This window comes from Tamandua tetradactyla, chromosome 25, assembly GCF_023851605.1.
Source record: "Tamandua tetradactyla isolate mTamTet1 chromosome 25, mTamTet1.pri, whole genome shotgun sequence".
Taxonomy (NCBI): domain Eukaryota; kingdom Metazoa; phylum Chordata; class Mammalia; order Pilosa; family Myrmecophagidae; genus Tamandua; species Tamandua tetradactyla.
Genome location: NC_135351.1, coordinates 43,828,505 through 43,843,554, shown reverse-complemented (window position 1 = coordinate 43,843,554; position 15,050 = coordinate 43,828,505). Strand labels below are relative to the sequence as shown.

The following is a 15,050-nucleotide window of genomic DNA, read 5'->3' as shown; positions in this document are numbered from 1 at the left end:
TAAATACCAAACCTACTTAAACTTTAAAGTACCACACACAGAAGCTACTGATAACTGAAATGCAAGTAAGTACTTCCAGTTGATACAGATAACTATGATAAATGTTTCACTCAAAAGAATTTTTCAGGGATGAAGTGCGATGTCAGTATTTGACACTGCAACCATTAATATTGTTACAGAACTAAAACTTCTAATTATTCCATAGGAATTTGAATACTTCAATAAGATCAGTTTTCAAAATGTAATCAAGAAATAAAATATACCTGTTACTAGTTTATTTATTTCATGTTATTTGTGCCACTTCCTAATCTGGAGTCCCAGTTCTTGATTCAAAATCTCAAGTCACCACTGCCTTCTGTTGACACCTGCTGGAAAGTGCTGGCATTGACTATTTCTCATTTCATTATCTGGGCAGTTGTTACTTTTGCATATGTGAAAGGAATATGTGGAAGAGGACATTTCAACCACAACCCATGCAAATGTCAACTTTCTAAAAGAGAAAAAAGTAACATTTATTCTAAACATTTAAGCCTTGACTTTGATGGATTCATTCAGAAGTTATAAATCTCAAGATGTCTGCCCAAGGAGTACTTCAGACAACAGTTAACTTACTGTTGTAAGTTCAGTAACTTAATTTCTGCTTATTTGAGGACATAATTAAGGAACCAATTAAGCAACTTCCTGTACACTGGGCTTCTACTGCTCACCTCAGACTAATACCTGGGTGGCTTGTCTTGAGATAAAAGCCTGGCTTTGTGAAAGTGTGCATATAATCAATCTGAAAAATGACCCGAACCCTCCCATAAAAACAAAAAAGATGATATATATATATTCTTAGCTGTAATTAAAAATAATAATTTATTTTAAAAATTACTGAATGAGTTTTTCTTCTCTATTAACAACACTGCCTTTTCATTCAAAAAAAAATGTTTTGCCACAATAAATTTGTCTTTGAAATGGACCAAAACACAACACATCAAAGTAATTAGGTCTGTGAATTTTTACAAATGGATAAATTATTAGATTATACTAAGTTTTAATTAACATTTTATATAAATGAAAGCACTTCTAAGTATTCCTGCAAAGAATGACTCACTTTAATCTGCCTTTTTAAATGTCTTAAAAAAAAAAAATTCTAGACAGAGATACAGGTAATTGGCCAAACTGTAAGAAATAACAATATGATATCATCACGTAAAAAGAATGTTCCTCCCCCATGCTGCTGCCATATAAGCATATTTTAGGTGCTTGGTCATGTCATGTTTTGTAGCATCAGAAAAATAATGTTGCCTGGAGGAGTCATTCCCACCAGAAATGGGTCTGGGCAGCTACCCAGCAGGACGACTCACTCCTGGGTATATAAGACGATGGCGCCGTGAGTATGATACAAAGGAACTGGCCTGGGGGAGCTGTATAAATCACCGTAATGTCTCTGTTATAATCCCTTCCTCCCTTTCATATCAAATCCCTCCCAAGTTTTGAGAAAAGTAATGAGACAGTATGATCATAGTTTAAATAAAAATTATGAACAAAATACAACAGCAAACTTTTTAAAAGGTGCAGATGTTGATTCAATGGCTCATGTTTAGGATGACGTAGTTTGTGAAATTGCAACTGTCAAACAAGTTGCCGCCCGGAAGTCTACTAAACCCGCCTGTCCAAATGAAATTAAGTTCTTCAAGTCTAACTATAACACGGAGATCAAGAATAAAGAGGACGTTTTATGATAATGCGAGTAAGAATAACAGTTTTTAAAAGGTGCCTTAAAAAAGATGCTTTATATATTCTTAGCTGTGTTTAAAAATAATAATTTATTTTAAATTAATGACTGAGTTTTTCTTCTCTAGTAACAAAACTGCCTTTTCATGAAAAAAAAAAGCCTTACCAGAATAAATTTGTTTATCCTGAAAAACAATGAGCTTACAAAAAGACAGGCAGTGTGTAAGTAATCTACTGAAACACTAAACTCCTCTTCTAAATTTACTGAAATTTGCATGAGATCAATGGAGAAGCTTTAAAGAACCCAGAGGTAACAGGTATTGATGGATAGCTGCTCACATCTTTGTCTCCCAACAGTTCACTAGCTCATCTCTGAAGGCAAGGTTTACACCATTGCTAAATAAAATATGCACTAAAGCAGTACTTACTGCAGATTCTTAAATCAAACGGAATCAAGTAATCCACTTTAACAGCTCTTACAGTGAGAAAGGTCATCTTTCTGTAAAACTCAGTAAGCTCAGTTTTCAGGGCTGAAAACCAGGAGCCCTGCCAGACAGACACCCGAACCGCCGGCGCTCACCCGCGGTTACCTTGCAGAGCTTCTGGTACCGAGGAGAAGACACCGCCAGCCTCTGCAAACGGTGCAACAAAACCACAACTTTCTGCAGAGACGTCCGCACCACAGCCATCATCTTAAGTTTACCACACTTCTGGAGACACCGCGGAATGTGCATTATAAAGAAAGACCCAGAATCATTTCCTTAGGGTCGCCGGACCACAGTCTGCCCATTTCCAGGGAAGCATTTGAAAGATACAGGGGCTCAGGTCCTAGGGAAAACGAGGCTGGTATTCCTCTAACTTCTTTCCGAATAATAATAATAGTAAACCAACAGATAGAAACGCAGCTCAGAAACCCCTGCAGATGCTCGCAGCCAGGCAGGGACAGGAGACGAAGCAAGTTGCTCAGAGCGGATCGCGTCTGCTGCTGCCCGGGAGGAGCGCGCCGGGCCGCGGGAGAGGGTCGGAAGTGAACCCTTCCAGCTGCAGCTTCAGGGCAGGCATCCTCTGGGACCCGCGCCCCCGCCTGCGTGCGCCGTGCAGCGGGCGTCTGCGGGGGGAGTGGCGGCGGCCGGCCCCGCCGCGGGGAGGGGCGCTCCCGGCCCGGCCCCCCGCCCGGCCCCCCGCTCCGCCCGGCTCCCCGCCCACCCCATCCTTGCACGGGGCCCCGCAGGGCTCCCCCCGCCCCGCGCCCCCGCCCTCGCTCCACGCCCCGCCTGGCCCCGCGCCCGGCTCGCTGCAGCTCCGGCGGGGCTGGGCGGACCCGCGAGAGCAGCCGCTGCCTGGGCCCGTCTCGGAGGAGCCGGGGAACCTGCCTGGGCTCCCAGGCCGTGCACCGGGCGCATCACAGGGAGTCACGGCCAGGCAGCTCTCGGGCCGAGGTCCGGCCCCGCACACCTGCGGGGCATGTGGCTTTGCCAGGCAGGGGGCGGCGGGCCCGGGAGGAAAGCCCCCGCCTCACGTGTGCGAGGGACGGCCGAGCAGCCCCGCTGCCACGACCCTCCGGACCCATCTTCCTGGTGTCCCCATATTGGCATAAAGCGACTGATTCCTGGTAAGGGGGTGGAACGGAACGGCGCAGGGACCAGCACACGCGGGACGCCTCGGGCTCGCGCTAAGGACGGCCTCTGCAGGGCAGCAGCTCCCGCGCCGTGAGACCCCAGCCCCTGTGCAAAGCGGAGCAAGCAAACGGCACAGCGGGAAGCAACCGGAGCCCCCAGCGGCCCGCTACCCTGGCTAGGTCTCACCACAGACGCTACCGGGAACGCACCTTATCCCTGCCTCCTAACTAAGGTGCCCTGGAGGACGGGTTCCAGGGCCCACCCACCCGCCCCTCAGAGGGGCTGTAGAGTACTTGCTGCCCTTCCTTATTGCCCCCTGCCGTCTTCATTTTAGCAGATGCTCTATGGGGCCTGGAAACTGTGAACACTCTCCGGTCTCGGTTTCCTCAGCCCCTGCGGTTTCTCCTGTGAACCCACACTGCCTCCCTCTGGTTGGGCCAACGGACTCAGAGTAACTGTGTGAGCCAAGACCAGGGGGCCGTCCACCAGGGAGGCTACTAAAGCAGGGGCTGCCAGCAGACGTGCAGGGGCAGAGTAGCTGAGTGGCTGGAGGGCTGGGAGTGCCAGGTTTTCCCTGGGGCGATGGTAACCTTAAGAACTGTCGTGGCACTGGCTGCGCTGCTCCGGTGGATACTTAAAACCGCTGCACTGCCTCCTGCACACGGCCAGCCGCATGCCTGGTGAGTCATTCTCCCTAAACCGCTGTAAAATACACATCAGCTGTGTCTCCCTGGACCAGCAGGTGAGGCCCCCATCAGCTGGGTGGGGCCAGTAAAGCACTGCACAGCGTCCTGGAAAGTTAATCAATCTTTTCATTCAAAACCAAAAAAAAAAGGCCAAAAACATTCTGCACCTGAGGCTAAGTCTCCCCCATGAAGCGCCCCTTCCAGCATGGGGGGGATGCACCGTGCACGTGTCTTCCTCCCCACTGGGTCTCCAAGGCTGCAGAGACCCCACCTAGCTCCTGGCTGCCACCTCCTGCTCCCCAGCAGGCAGCCCCCCACATTCCCCATGACACAGAGGAGAAACCTGCAGCCCCTCCCCGCTCCGCGTGCCTTCCTGACTCTCCCCACGGCCACGGGGTTGCGGCCACCCGAGGGCTCCGCCTGGCACCAAGAGGTCAGGTTTCCTCTGGCCCCAGGGTCCGCGGGGATGGGGGTGGGGGCGCAAAAACCCAGGAGGCGGCCCCAGGCAGGCCCCCCTCTTCCACCCGGCTTCCAAGGCTTTGGGAAAATGGGCCCAGACCAGGCCTGAACCCCAAACATGCCTCAGCGAGAGGCCATGCACCCCGTGTCAGGACCCTGGCTGGGCCCGGCAGCCCCTACCCCCACCGCTGGAGAACCGATCCCCAACTTGGGCAGCTGTGCGCATTCCTTTTCCTCCAGCAGGTGTCTTTCCATCTCACACGTGTATTCACTCCAGGGCCAGAGAGCCTCCACGACAGGCGGCCAGCAACAGGAGCCTCCCCCCTGCGTCAGAGATGCTCAGCTAAAGCAGCCGCCACCCACCCAACCGCCAACCTGCGAGTGCGCCCAAAGGAAATCCTGGCGTGGTTTTCCACTAAAACAGATATTTTAAAATAAAGAGCATTCAGCAAAGGAGGAGGAGGGTGGAGAGCAATGAGATTACTCTAACCCAATGGGAAATATCCTAAACGAAACAAATGTGTGTGATTACCCTTAAATAAACAAGGACATTTTAATAGGCTTTAATAAATGCCCTGTAACACTGCCCATGTGGCCAGGCAGGCTAGCTTAGGCACACTGCTTTACTTTAGAGAAGCAATTACTCCAAATGTTGCCATGTATTTTTATAGTTTCATCATTAATTAGCGTTTTTGCCTTCATGCCATTTTCTGTAAGATGAAAAGTCATCCTATGCGGACTTGTGTGGTTTTTGTTTTGTTTAATCTAGAAATGTTGTAAATGTTTCTAGTTACGTAATTCCTTCCCAGTTTGAACGTTCACTGAATATTGAGAAGGTGTTCTCAGTATTAGCCGGCAGGCCTGGGTCTCCTGCCCCCTGACACGTGCCCCCACTCGGTGCTCGCCAGAGCCTGGGAATGAACTGCGCATGTCCAGCCAGGGCGCGGTGCTCAGCTGGTGGTGGATGACATCACAGAGACAAGCCGCCCCAGACCCCAGTGCCTACCCGGCCCTCGAGCCTCGGAAGCCCCCCGAGGGCGCCACGGATGGGGCCTGCAGTGATACGCAAGGGCAGCCCCCCCCATGGTGGGTCTCCCCGGCATCGCGTCACCGAGCAGCTGTGTCGTGACCAGTATCAGCTCGTCTGCAGAGAAAGGAGCTGCGAGGGCCCGGAGGGGCAGGGGAAGCATCTGACCCGTCCTCAGGGACTCTTATAAAGCAAAGATTGTGTATCATCACATTTCTTGTAGAAGAGAAATTCGAACCTCACACTGCACACGTAATCCCAGTTGTGAGCCAAAGACAAAATGAATACCTTCAAGCCTGTATCCTTGGTTGTAAACCAAGTCACAGAGTCTTTGTGGCGTTCATACTGGAAGATGCAACTTTGTATTAAGGGAAAATACCCTCACAGTTCAGGAATCCACGGGCTGATTTGTGATTAGGCTGAAAATGAGGGAGGACAACAAGAGTTGTTCCATAAGGCAGGGCGCTCTACCCATTACTAAGCGAGAGGAAACAGCGCAGCCTATCGCGGGAACGACCGGCCCCGGAGCGCGGGGGTGCCCGGTGCCCAGTGCGTCCAGCCTGCGGGGCGCCGCTCGGCTCACCTGCGCCTGCTGCCTGAGCTCCCGCGCCGCGCCGCCCTCGGGCAGGGCGTCCTCCCGCTCGGCCGCGTCAGCCAGCACGGTCAGCGTGGTCTCTGCCTCCTGCAGCCACCGCAGGAAGTCCTCCAGGTCCCGGCGAGAGGCGTGCACGGCCCGCGCGTCCGTCTCCAGGGCCCTCTGCCTGTCCGCCACGCTGAAAGAGCAACGCACGGGCGTTTGAGCCGCGGCCAGGCCCGCCCTGACCACTGGGGACCCTCCCCCCGCCAAGGGGTCTTCCCGGAGCAGCCCTGCGCCGTGGGGGCGGGGGTGGGGGCCAAGGGCCTGGCAAGCACGTCCCTGTCCCCACCCCCATTTACACAGCCGTCCCCCCTCCCCCCGACTCCGGGCTGGGTCCCGCCCAGGCCTGCGGTCCCCTTTCCCAGTGGCCAGCACCCGATGTCCAAAGGCAGCTATAAACCTTCGGTAAGGAGGACTAAGAAGCTCTAGAAAGGAGGAAAATCTGAAGAAACACTTAAGAATCTGAAGGGGCCACTTAGTTTTAAACAGTTTAAATCCATGTAAGTTGGCTCTTCACGCTGATTTAGTAATGCTGCATTTGGAAGGCGGTCTGCCGTCCAGCTTCTCATCAACCTTTCATGAAGCCTACATCAGAACTGGGTCTTCTGAAAGGAGAGCTTTTGGAGATGACCTGTTCATTCAACAGTTAAAATATCATGCACCCTAGAACTCCATAAGTTAAAAAAAAATTTAAACCAATGGACACCCCGAGGTGTTGAACCCCAAGAAAGCTGAAAACGAGAGTCCACATAAGGACGTGGACACAGCTATTCTTTGCAGCATTATCCACAGTAGCCAAAAAGTGAAAGTATCCAAATGTCCATCAACGGATGAACGGGTGAGCAAAAGGCCTTGCATCCGCGGCAGGGGTTTCCCCACAAGGGCCAACCGGCTGCAGGAGCTGGGTGCCCATGGCTCCGTGTGGAACAACCCGAAAAAAGGCAGAAAACCAGTGGACGGTGGCCGGAACGCGCGGCCGAGAGGGACGTAGTCACCACAGGGGGAGACCTGGACGAAAAAGCGGGGCAATGAGGTCAGAAAGAGCAGGGCGGGCTCGTCTAATCTGGGGGGCGGGGACGGGGGTGCGCGGGGTCCTGACTCCGCGGGGAGAACCCCTGGCAGCCCCGCAGCTGCGAGCTCGCGTGGGAACGCGGGGGCAGGCTTGTTCCAGCCACACGCAGAGAACACACACGCCACCCTGAGGCCCACCACGGGGTGGGGGAGGACACGGGGGGGACATGCAGGGCTCCTCGCGGGGGCAGGGGAACGCAGAGCGGAGCCGATCCATGATTGACAGGGGAGAGAGACGCTGTGCTCCACTGCCTGCACCCTTTCTCTGCGGCGTGCCCAGGGTGGGACAAGGGAGGGGCTTCCCGAAGGCACCCAGGGCCGCCACCCCCCCCCCCCCCCCAGTAGCCTGGGGTACCCGGCGGGCAGGGATCTGCTGCCCCTGGAAAGCAGGGTCTTCCCTGAGGCTGGGGGTCATCGGGGAATCGCTAGGCCCGCCAGGGCAGCGGGCATCAGGTGGAGTCTGGAGGAGCAGCGGCGCCCCCACCCCGGCCGGTGGTCTCGGCGTACGCAGACCCGCTCGCTGAGGGGGCGGCACTGCGCTGGACCCCGCCCCGCCGGCGGCCCACGGGAAGGCCGGCCCACGCGCGCCATCTGCTGGGAAGACAGAGACAGTGCACCCCAGCAAGCGGCTGCGGTGCTACCAACTCTCCCTCACACGTCCAAATAGACTCTACCTCCCACGAGGGCCTTGGCTGCGGTCTGACTGGGAACAGCTGCTAAAGCTAGTGCCGGAGGAGACCTGCGGGGCCGTCCCGGGCAACAAGAAAAATCTTAGGTAAGTGAGGGAAACCAGCTTTCAAAATAACCTCATGAAAACAATCAAACGCTGAAAAGTGAGCAGAAATTCACAAAGCACACAGACATCCAAGATGATATGGCCAAGCCAAATGAACAAATTAAAAAGCAGAAGGAAATGCAGAATTTGGAACAACTAATCAAATTAGTACTACACATAATTCTCCAAAATAACTTCAGTGCATTGGCTAAAGACATAAGGGATATGTAGACACTAGAAGAGCATAAGGAAGACTTTGAAAGAGTAAACACAAAAATAGCAGATCTATGGACATGACAGAAACTTTAGATCGTATTTAAAATACTCTGGACACAACAGCAGATTTGAAGAGGCAGAAGAAAGAATAACTGAACTAGAGGACAGGGTAACTGAATGCAAGTGTACAAAAGAACAAATGGTGAAAAAGATGGAAACACTGGCATTGGCGCTCAGGGAAATGATGGACAACATAAAGCACTCAAATATAAAAATCACTGGTGTCCCAGAAGGAGAAGAGAAAAGGGCTAGGAAGAATATTTGAAGAGATAATTGGGGAAAACTTCCCAACCCTTGAGAAAGACATAAATATGCAAATCAAAGAAGTCCAATGTACTCCAAAAAGACCCACTCCAAGACACATACTAATCAGACTGTCAAGTGCTAAAGAGAAGCAAAAAGTCCTAAAAGCAGCAAGGGAAAAGGGAATAGCCACATATAAAGGAAGCCACATAAAAAAGTATTCAATGGGTACCACAGAGGCAAGAAGGCAATGGTACGACATATTTAAAATCCTGAAAGAGAAAAATTGCCAGCCAAGAACTCTTTCTCCAGCAAAGCTGTCCTTCAAAAGTGAGGGAGAGGGTGGGCCACAGTGGCTCAATGGCAGAGTTCTTGCCTGCCATGACGGAGACCCAGGTTCAATTCCTGGTGCCTGCCCATGCAAAAAAAAAAGACATTAAAAAAAGTGAGGGAGAGTTTAAAATTTTCACAGACAAACAAATGCTAAGAGACATGCCTTGCAAGAAGTACTAAAGGGAGTTCTATTGGCTGAAAAATAAAGACAGGAGACGTCTGGAAAAGGGCACAGAATTGAAGTGTATTAGTAAGGGTAACTCGAAGGATAAAAAGAGAGAGAGGGAAAAACAGATGTGACAAATAAAAACCAAATAATAAGATAGATGGTTCAAGTGCTAAATTTACAGTAAAAACTTTGAATGTGCATGGGTTACACTCCCCAATGAAAAGATGCAGATTGGCAGAATGGATTAGAAAATATGATCCATCTATATGTGATTTAGAAGAGATTCATCATAGACCCAAGGACACAAATAGATTGAAAGTGAAAGGATGGAAAAAATATTGCACACAAGCTGTAACCAAAAGAAAGCAGGGGTAGCTACACTAATATCAGGCAAAATAGACTTTAAATGCAAAGATGTCATAAGAGACAATGAAAGACATTATTATTAATAAAAGGGAAAATTCACCAAGAAATAACAATCATAAATGTGTATGCATCCATCAAGGAGCTTAAAAGTACCTGAGGCAAGCATGGGTAAAACTAAAGGGAACTATAGACATTTCAACAATAATAGTGGGAGATATCAATATGCCACTCTCTATTATAGATAGAATAATCAGACAGGGGAACACGAAGGAAATAAGAGAACTTGAACAATGTGATAAATGAATTAGAACTAATAGACATATATGGAAGAGAAGCACAAAGTCCTGAAAGCAGCAAGAGGAAAGCAAATCACCACATATAATACAGATAGATAGACAGATAGATAGATAGATAGATAGATAGATAGATAGATAGATAGATAGATATAGATAGATTATCAGATAGATAGATAGATAGATATAGATAGATTATCAGATAGATAGATAGATAGATTATTAGATAGATAGATAGATAGATGATAGATAGATAGATAGATAGATAGATAGATAGATAGATAGATGGATTGTTGCATCCCAAAACACCAGAATTTGCATTCTTCTCTCATGCTCATGGAACTTTCTCCAGGGTAGATCATATATCCTGGGGCACAAAACAGGTCTCAATAAATTTTAAAAGATTGAAATTATTCAAAGCACTTTCTCTGACCATAATAGAATGAAGCTGGAAATCAATAACCATCAAAGAAACAGAACTTTCACAGTGGGACAAAGAAGAAATTGCAAGAGAAATCTTGCAGATGAATGATAAGGAGAACACATAGTATCAAAACCTATGGAATGCTTCAAAGGAGGTGCTGAGAGGGAAATGTATAGTTCTAAATGCAAACGTTAAAAAGGAAAAAAAGACCTAAAACCAAAGACCTAACTAAATAACCAAAGAAGCATAGAAAGAACAGCAGACTAAGCCTGAAGCAAGTAGAAGAAAAGAAATAAGATTAAAGCAGAAATAAATGAACTGGAGAACAGAAAACAACAGAAAGAATCAAGGAAACCAGAAGATGATTGTCTGAGGAGATCAGCAAGATTGTAAGGTCGACACACCCTTAGCTAGAATGAGAAAGTCAAGCAGAGAGAAGAGGCAAATAAACAAAATCAGAAATGAGAGGGGATCATTACCATTGATTCCGAAGAAATAAAAAAAATCATAAGAGGACTCTATGAATAACTGCATTCCAATAAACTAGACAATCTAGAGGAAATGCACAATTTCCTAGAAACACATGAACAACTTATACTGACTTGAGAAGAATTAGAAGACCTCAACAAAGCAATGACAAGTCAAGAGATTCAATCAGTTATCAATAACCTTCCTACAAAGAAACACCCTGAGCCAGATGCACTCACAGGGGGGTTTTACAAATATTCCAAAAAGCATTAACACCATTTCTGCTGCTCCAAAATCAGTCATATTTCTGTACAAAAGCAATGAACTATTTGAGGAGACAAATAAGGAAAAAATTACATTAAAATAAGTGACAAAAAGAATCAGGTATCTAGGGATAAGCCTAACCAGGGATGTCAACAAATAGAAAACTGCAAATGTTGGAGAGGATGTGGAGAAACGGGAGCACTTACTCACTGTTGGTGGGAATGTACAATGCTGCAGCTGCTGTGGACAAAATTGGACAATTCCTCAGAAAACTAGATATTGAGTTGCCCTATGACCTGGTAATGCCAATAATCTATACCCAGAAGAGCTGAGGGCAGTAACACAAACACATTTGCACACTGATATTCACAGCAGCATTATTCACAATTGCCAAAGACAGAAACAATCCAAATGCCAGTCAACAGGCGAATGGATGACACAATGTGGTGTATTCCTACAATGGAATATTACACGACAGGAAGACAAAATGAGGTCCTGCCGCATGTGACAATGTGGATGAACCTTGAGGACGTAATGCTGAGTGAAATAAGCCAGACACAAAAGGACAGATACTGTATGATTTCGCTGTTACGACTCTGGTAAAGGTCATCTCAGAGGTTACACTGCAGAATACAGCACACCTAGAGATGGGGAAAGGCTACCAATGAGGTTGAACTTAAATGCAAAGGAATGGATAGAAGTGACAGTAACTAATTAGTGGGGTTATAAGTAACATTGCCATATTGAAGGTGAATATGACTGAAAGGGGATGTACGGTGCCAAATATCCCACTGATTAAATCTACAACTATAATAAGTTCTCACATGAACTATTTCAAAGGTTCGATAATGGACAATGAGTCAATAGTAGAGGGGTATAGGAGAAAAACTAAGAATGCATGCTATGAAGAGAAGGAGGAATATAAGAGAGAAGACAGGGTTTGACAAATGAGTATGACTGCTGAATCATTAAATTAGTATTTCTTTTGGTCTCCAATATCTTGGAGCAGCTAGAAGAAAAAATGAAAAATCGTGGAACTATAACCCATTCAAACTTTAAAATCTGTTCTTGTTAAAACGTGCTTAGAAATTTATTGCTTTTTTGTATATAGGCTATATTTCACGATAAAAAATATGTTTAAAAACCTAAATGCAAACAGAAACAAATGAATCCAATTGTATTTCAAGTGAATAACATAATCTCATTGAAAATAACTAATCCAAATAACTTCTGAAAATAGTACTTGATCTATATATCCTCAGTCCAGGAATAAAAAGAACTGCATACTAAAAAAAAAAAAAAGCATGCTATGGCCAATAGTTAACAGGAAGACATCAGCAGTACCACAGCACTGCTAGGGGCAACTAATTGGGGGAAGGAACAAGTGATTAGGGGTAGTTTTGATTTGATATTTTGTGATGCTGTGTTGGTCAGTTCTTTTTCCCAAGGATCAGTGGAAATTGTCTAAAATTGAGAGTGCTGCTGATTGCACAACCAAGTGAAGACACTGGAAGACGTGGTTTATTCTGGACATTATCCATGATCCAACAGATGGAGGGAGGCAAAGGCTGCAATGACTGAGAAGCCGAATCGTGAGCGTGTTACATTTGTATGATAGAGCATTGTATGGCCACAAAAAGGAAGGACGTTGAGAGGCATGCAACAAACTGAATAAACCTTGGGGACAATGTGTTGTGAAAAATAAGCAGGAAACAAAAGAACAAAAATGCTAAGGTCTTACTCAGAAAAGCCTTATATGAAAATGCGAGGCTGGACTGTGAGTCTGCAGCAGCCACAGTGAGTCTGAAGTTGCAAGTGTATTTCTGGGTGCTGAGACACTGAGCTATAAATGTACCAGCGGGTATTTCCCTGGAACTCTGAGTAACTCTGTGCCACCTAAAACCCAGAAATGGAGTGCTGGAGCCTGAAAGATAGTATAGCTATATACAATGACAGTTAAAATAACAGAAAAAGGGATCACAGCTCAAATAGAGACAGAGAGGAAGCCAATCTGGCTGGAACTAAGTAACTTAGACCACAGGGTAAAAGGTGATAGCATACGCACTACAGCACTTCAGCTACTATATGAGACCAAAGGCAGAGAGGCTTATTATGTCGACAACCTGAATTTTCTGTAACACATAATCTAAATCCACCTGCCTGGAGAGCTCATTCAAACAACCCAAACTCCTGGAGTCCAGAACGGGAGCGAGGCCTTGTAATTCTGTGTAGCTTAATGTAATACCCGGATCCATCTCAGACTATGGTGGACTGATAAATAAAAAGCATTAGTAGAGTCCCTTGAGGGTCTGAAGAAAAAAAACAATGGAACTATTAAACTTTTCCATCTGGGAAAACCAGGTTCCCTCTCAATCATTGGGGACACCCAAGAAAATTGGCCAAGCCCTGGGTTTTGAGGCGTGCCCTTAGGAGACGTTATTTCTGTAGGGGAGACGCTAAGTCAACCTGTAATGAGGCCGAGGAGTTGCTTCCAGGAAACCTCTTTTGCTGCTCACATGTGACCTCTCTTACTAAGCCCAACTCTGCAAGGAGAATCATTACCCTCTCCTCTGCACAGGACATGACAGTCAGGGGTGAAAGTCTCCTTGACAAGGTAGGCATGACTCCCAGGGATGAGTCTGGCCCTGGCACTGTGGGATCGACAGCATCTTCCCGACCAAAACGGGGGAAGGAAGTGTAATAAAGTAAGGTCTCAGAGGCTAAGAGAGAGATGATGGAGTCAAGAGGCTACTCTGGAGGCTGCTCTTAGGCAAGCTTCAGTTAGACAGTGCCAAGTTTCATGGTTTGCTAAACCCCAACCAACATCACTCCTGTTGTCTCTTGAGAACACCTGGGCTCTAACTGAGACTCTGCAAACATTTCATGCACTGTTTGCCTTCCTGGAGCCTATAATCTCCAGAGGGTTCCTAGGCCAGATAAATCCTGAAAGCCAGAGGGACCAACCTCTCCAAGATTATCAATTAATTACATCCCCCATCCTTTAGTGTCGATACCCCTTTTCAACATGAAAAAGTCAGAACACACCTTGTACAAAGATCCCTATAGGTTAGGAGAAGGATTAAAGGAGAAGGAGGAGTTACGACAGAGAAAACAGGATTTCACAAATGACTATGACTGCTTAATCACTATATTAAAATTTCTTCTAGCTGCCAGTGGTTTGGAGAAGCTAGGAGGAAAAATCGGTACTAATGGAATCGTAGCCTATAGCGAACTCTGAAACATGTTCTGTAACTTCTTGTTGAAGTGTACTTTGAAAATTATTGTTCCTTCTTTATTTTCTTTTTATATGTTATATTTCACAATAAAAAATGTTTTAAAAAAAAAAACAAAAACACAAATGCATCATCTCACAGTCCTGGAGGTCAGCAGTCCAGCATGATCTCTCTGGACTAAAACGGAAATGCTGACCTGCCATCTGGGGGTCCCAGGGGAGGACCCCACTCCTGGTCCTTCCAGCTTCCAGAAGCCAGCTCCCACTCCCTGACTCGTGGCCCCTCCTCCACCTTCAAGGACAGCTGGGGCCAGTCGAGTCCTCGGGTCACCGCTCGGACCCTCCTGCCTGTCCTCCACTTGGAGGGACCCCTGTGATGAAACTGGGATCACTCCCCAGCCCAAGGTCCCCAACTTGTCATATGTGCACGTCCCTTTGCCAAGCAACCCAGCACAGGCACAGGTTCTGGGTGGGCCGGGGCACCCGCGGGGGTCCTCATTCTCCCTCCCAGCCCACGGCTCTCATCCTGGTGTAACGGAGGTTCCCTCGTCTCCTGAGCCTCTGAGTCCTGAGCACCTGCCGAGCCCAAGGCCCACAAGCAGCAGCTATTCCACAAGCACTTACAGAGCAAACTAATAAAACCAGAGACGCCACTGCCCTGCAGGAATATCCTAAGGAGAAAAAGAGGGATAGACACAGCATAAGTGCATCAAGGCACAGAACACATTCCTCAAATAGGTTCCTAACCAGACGTTTGAATTTGGTGAAATACTATGAAATTAACTTCGCTTTAAGCATGCAAATGTGCAATTTAATAATAAATATCCTGGAAAGTTTTTCATAATGCACAGTTTGTATTAAATTACTTCTTATGATGTTAGGTATTAAAAATAATGAACATGCTGAAAATGAAACTGAACTCATGAGTCCAAATTATCTTTCCATTACTGTAATGAATATACCTAAAAATGTCACTATATTGATACTGT

General features: G+C 47.2%; 1 protein-coding gene across 3 annotated transcripts in view; it reads right to left on the bottom strand.

Moving 5' to 3' along the window:
• UTRN (utrophin) overlaps window positions 1-15,050 on the bottom strand; it is a 440,716-nt gene that overhangs the window by 187,778 nt on the left and 237,888 nt on the right. For 2 of the 3 annotated variants that reach the window (XM_077143388.1, XM_077143386.1), the window contains one exon: window positions 6,094-6,283. In XM_077143388.1, coding sequence (XP_076999503.1) covers window positions 6,094-6,283 — 190 coding nt within the window. Of the gene's footprint in view, window positions 1-2,309; window positions 2,779-6,093; window positions 6,284-15,050 lie in introns of those variants that run through there. The other variant, XM_077143387.1, reaches the window with a different exon arrangement.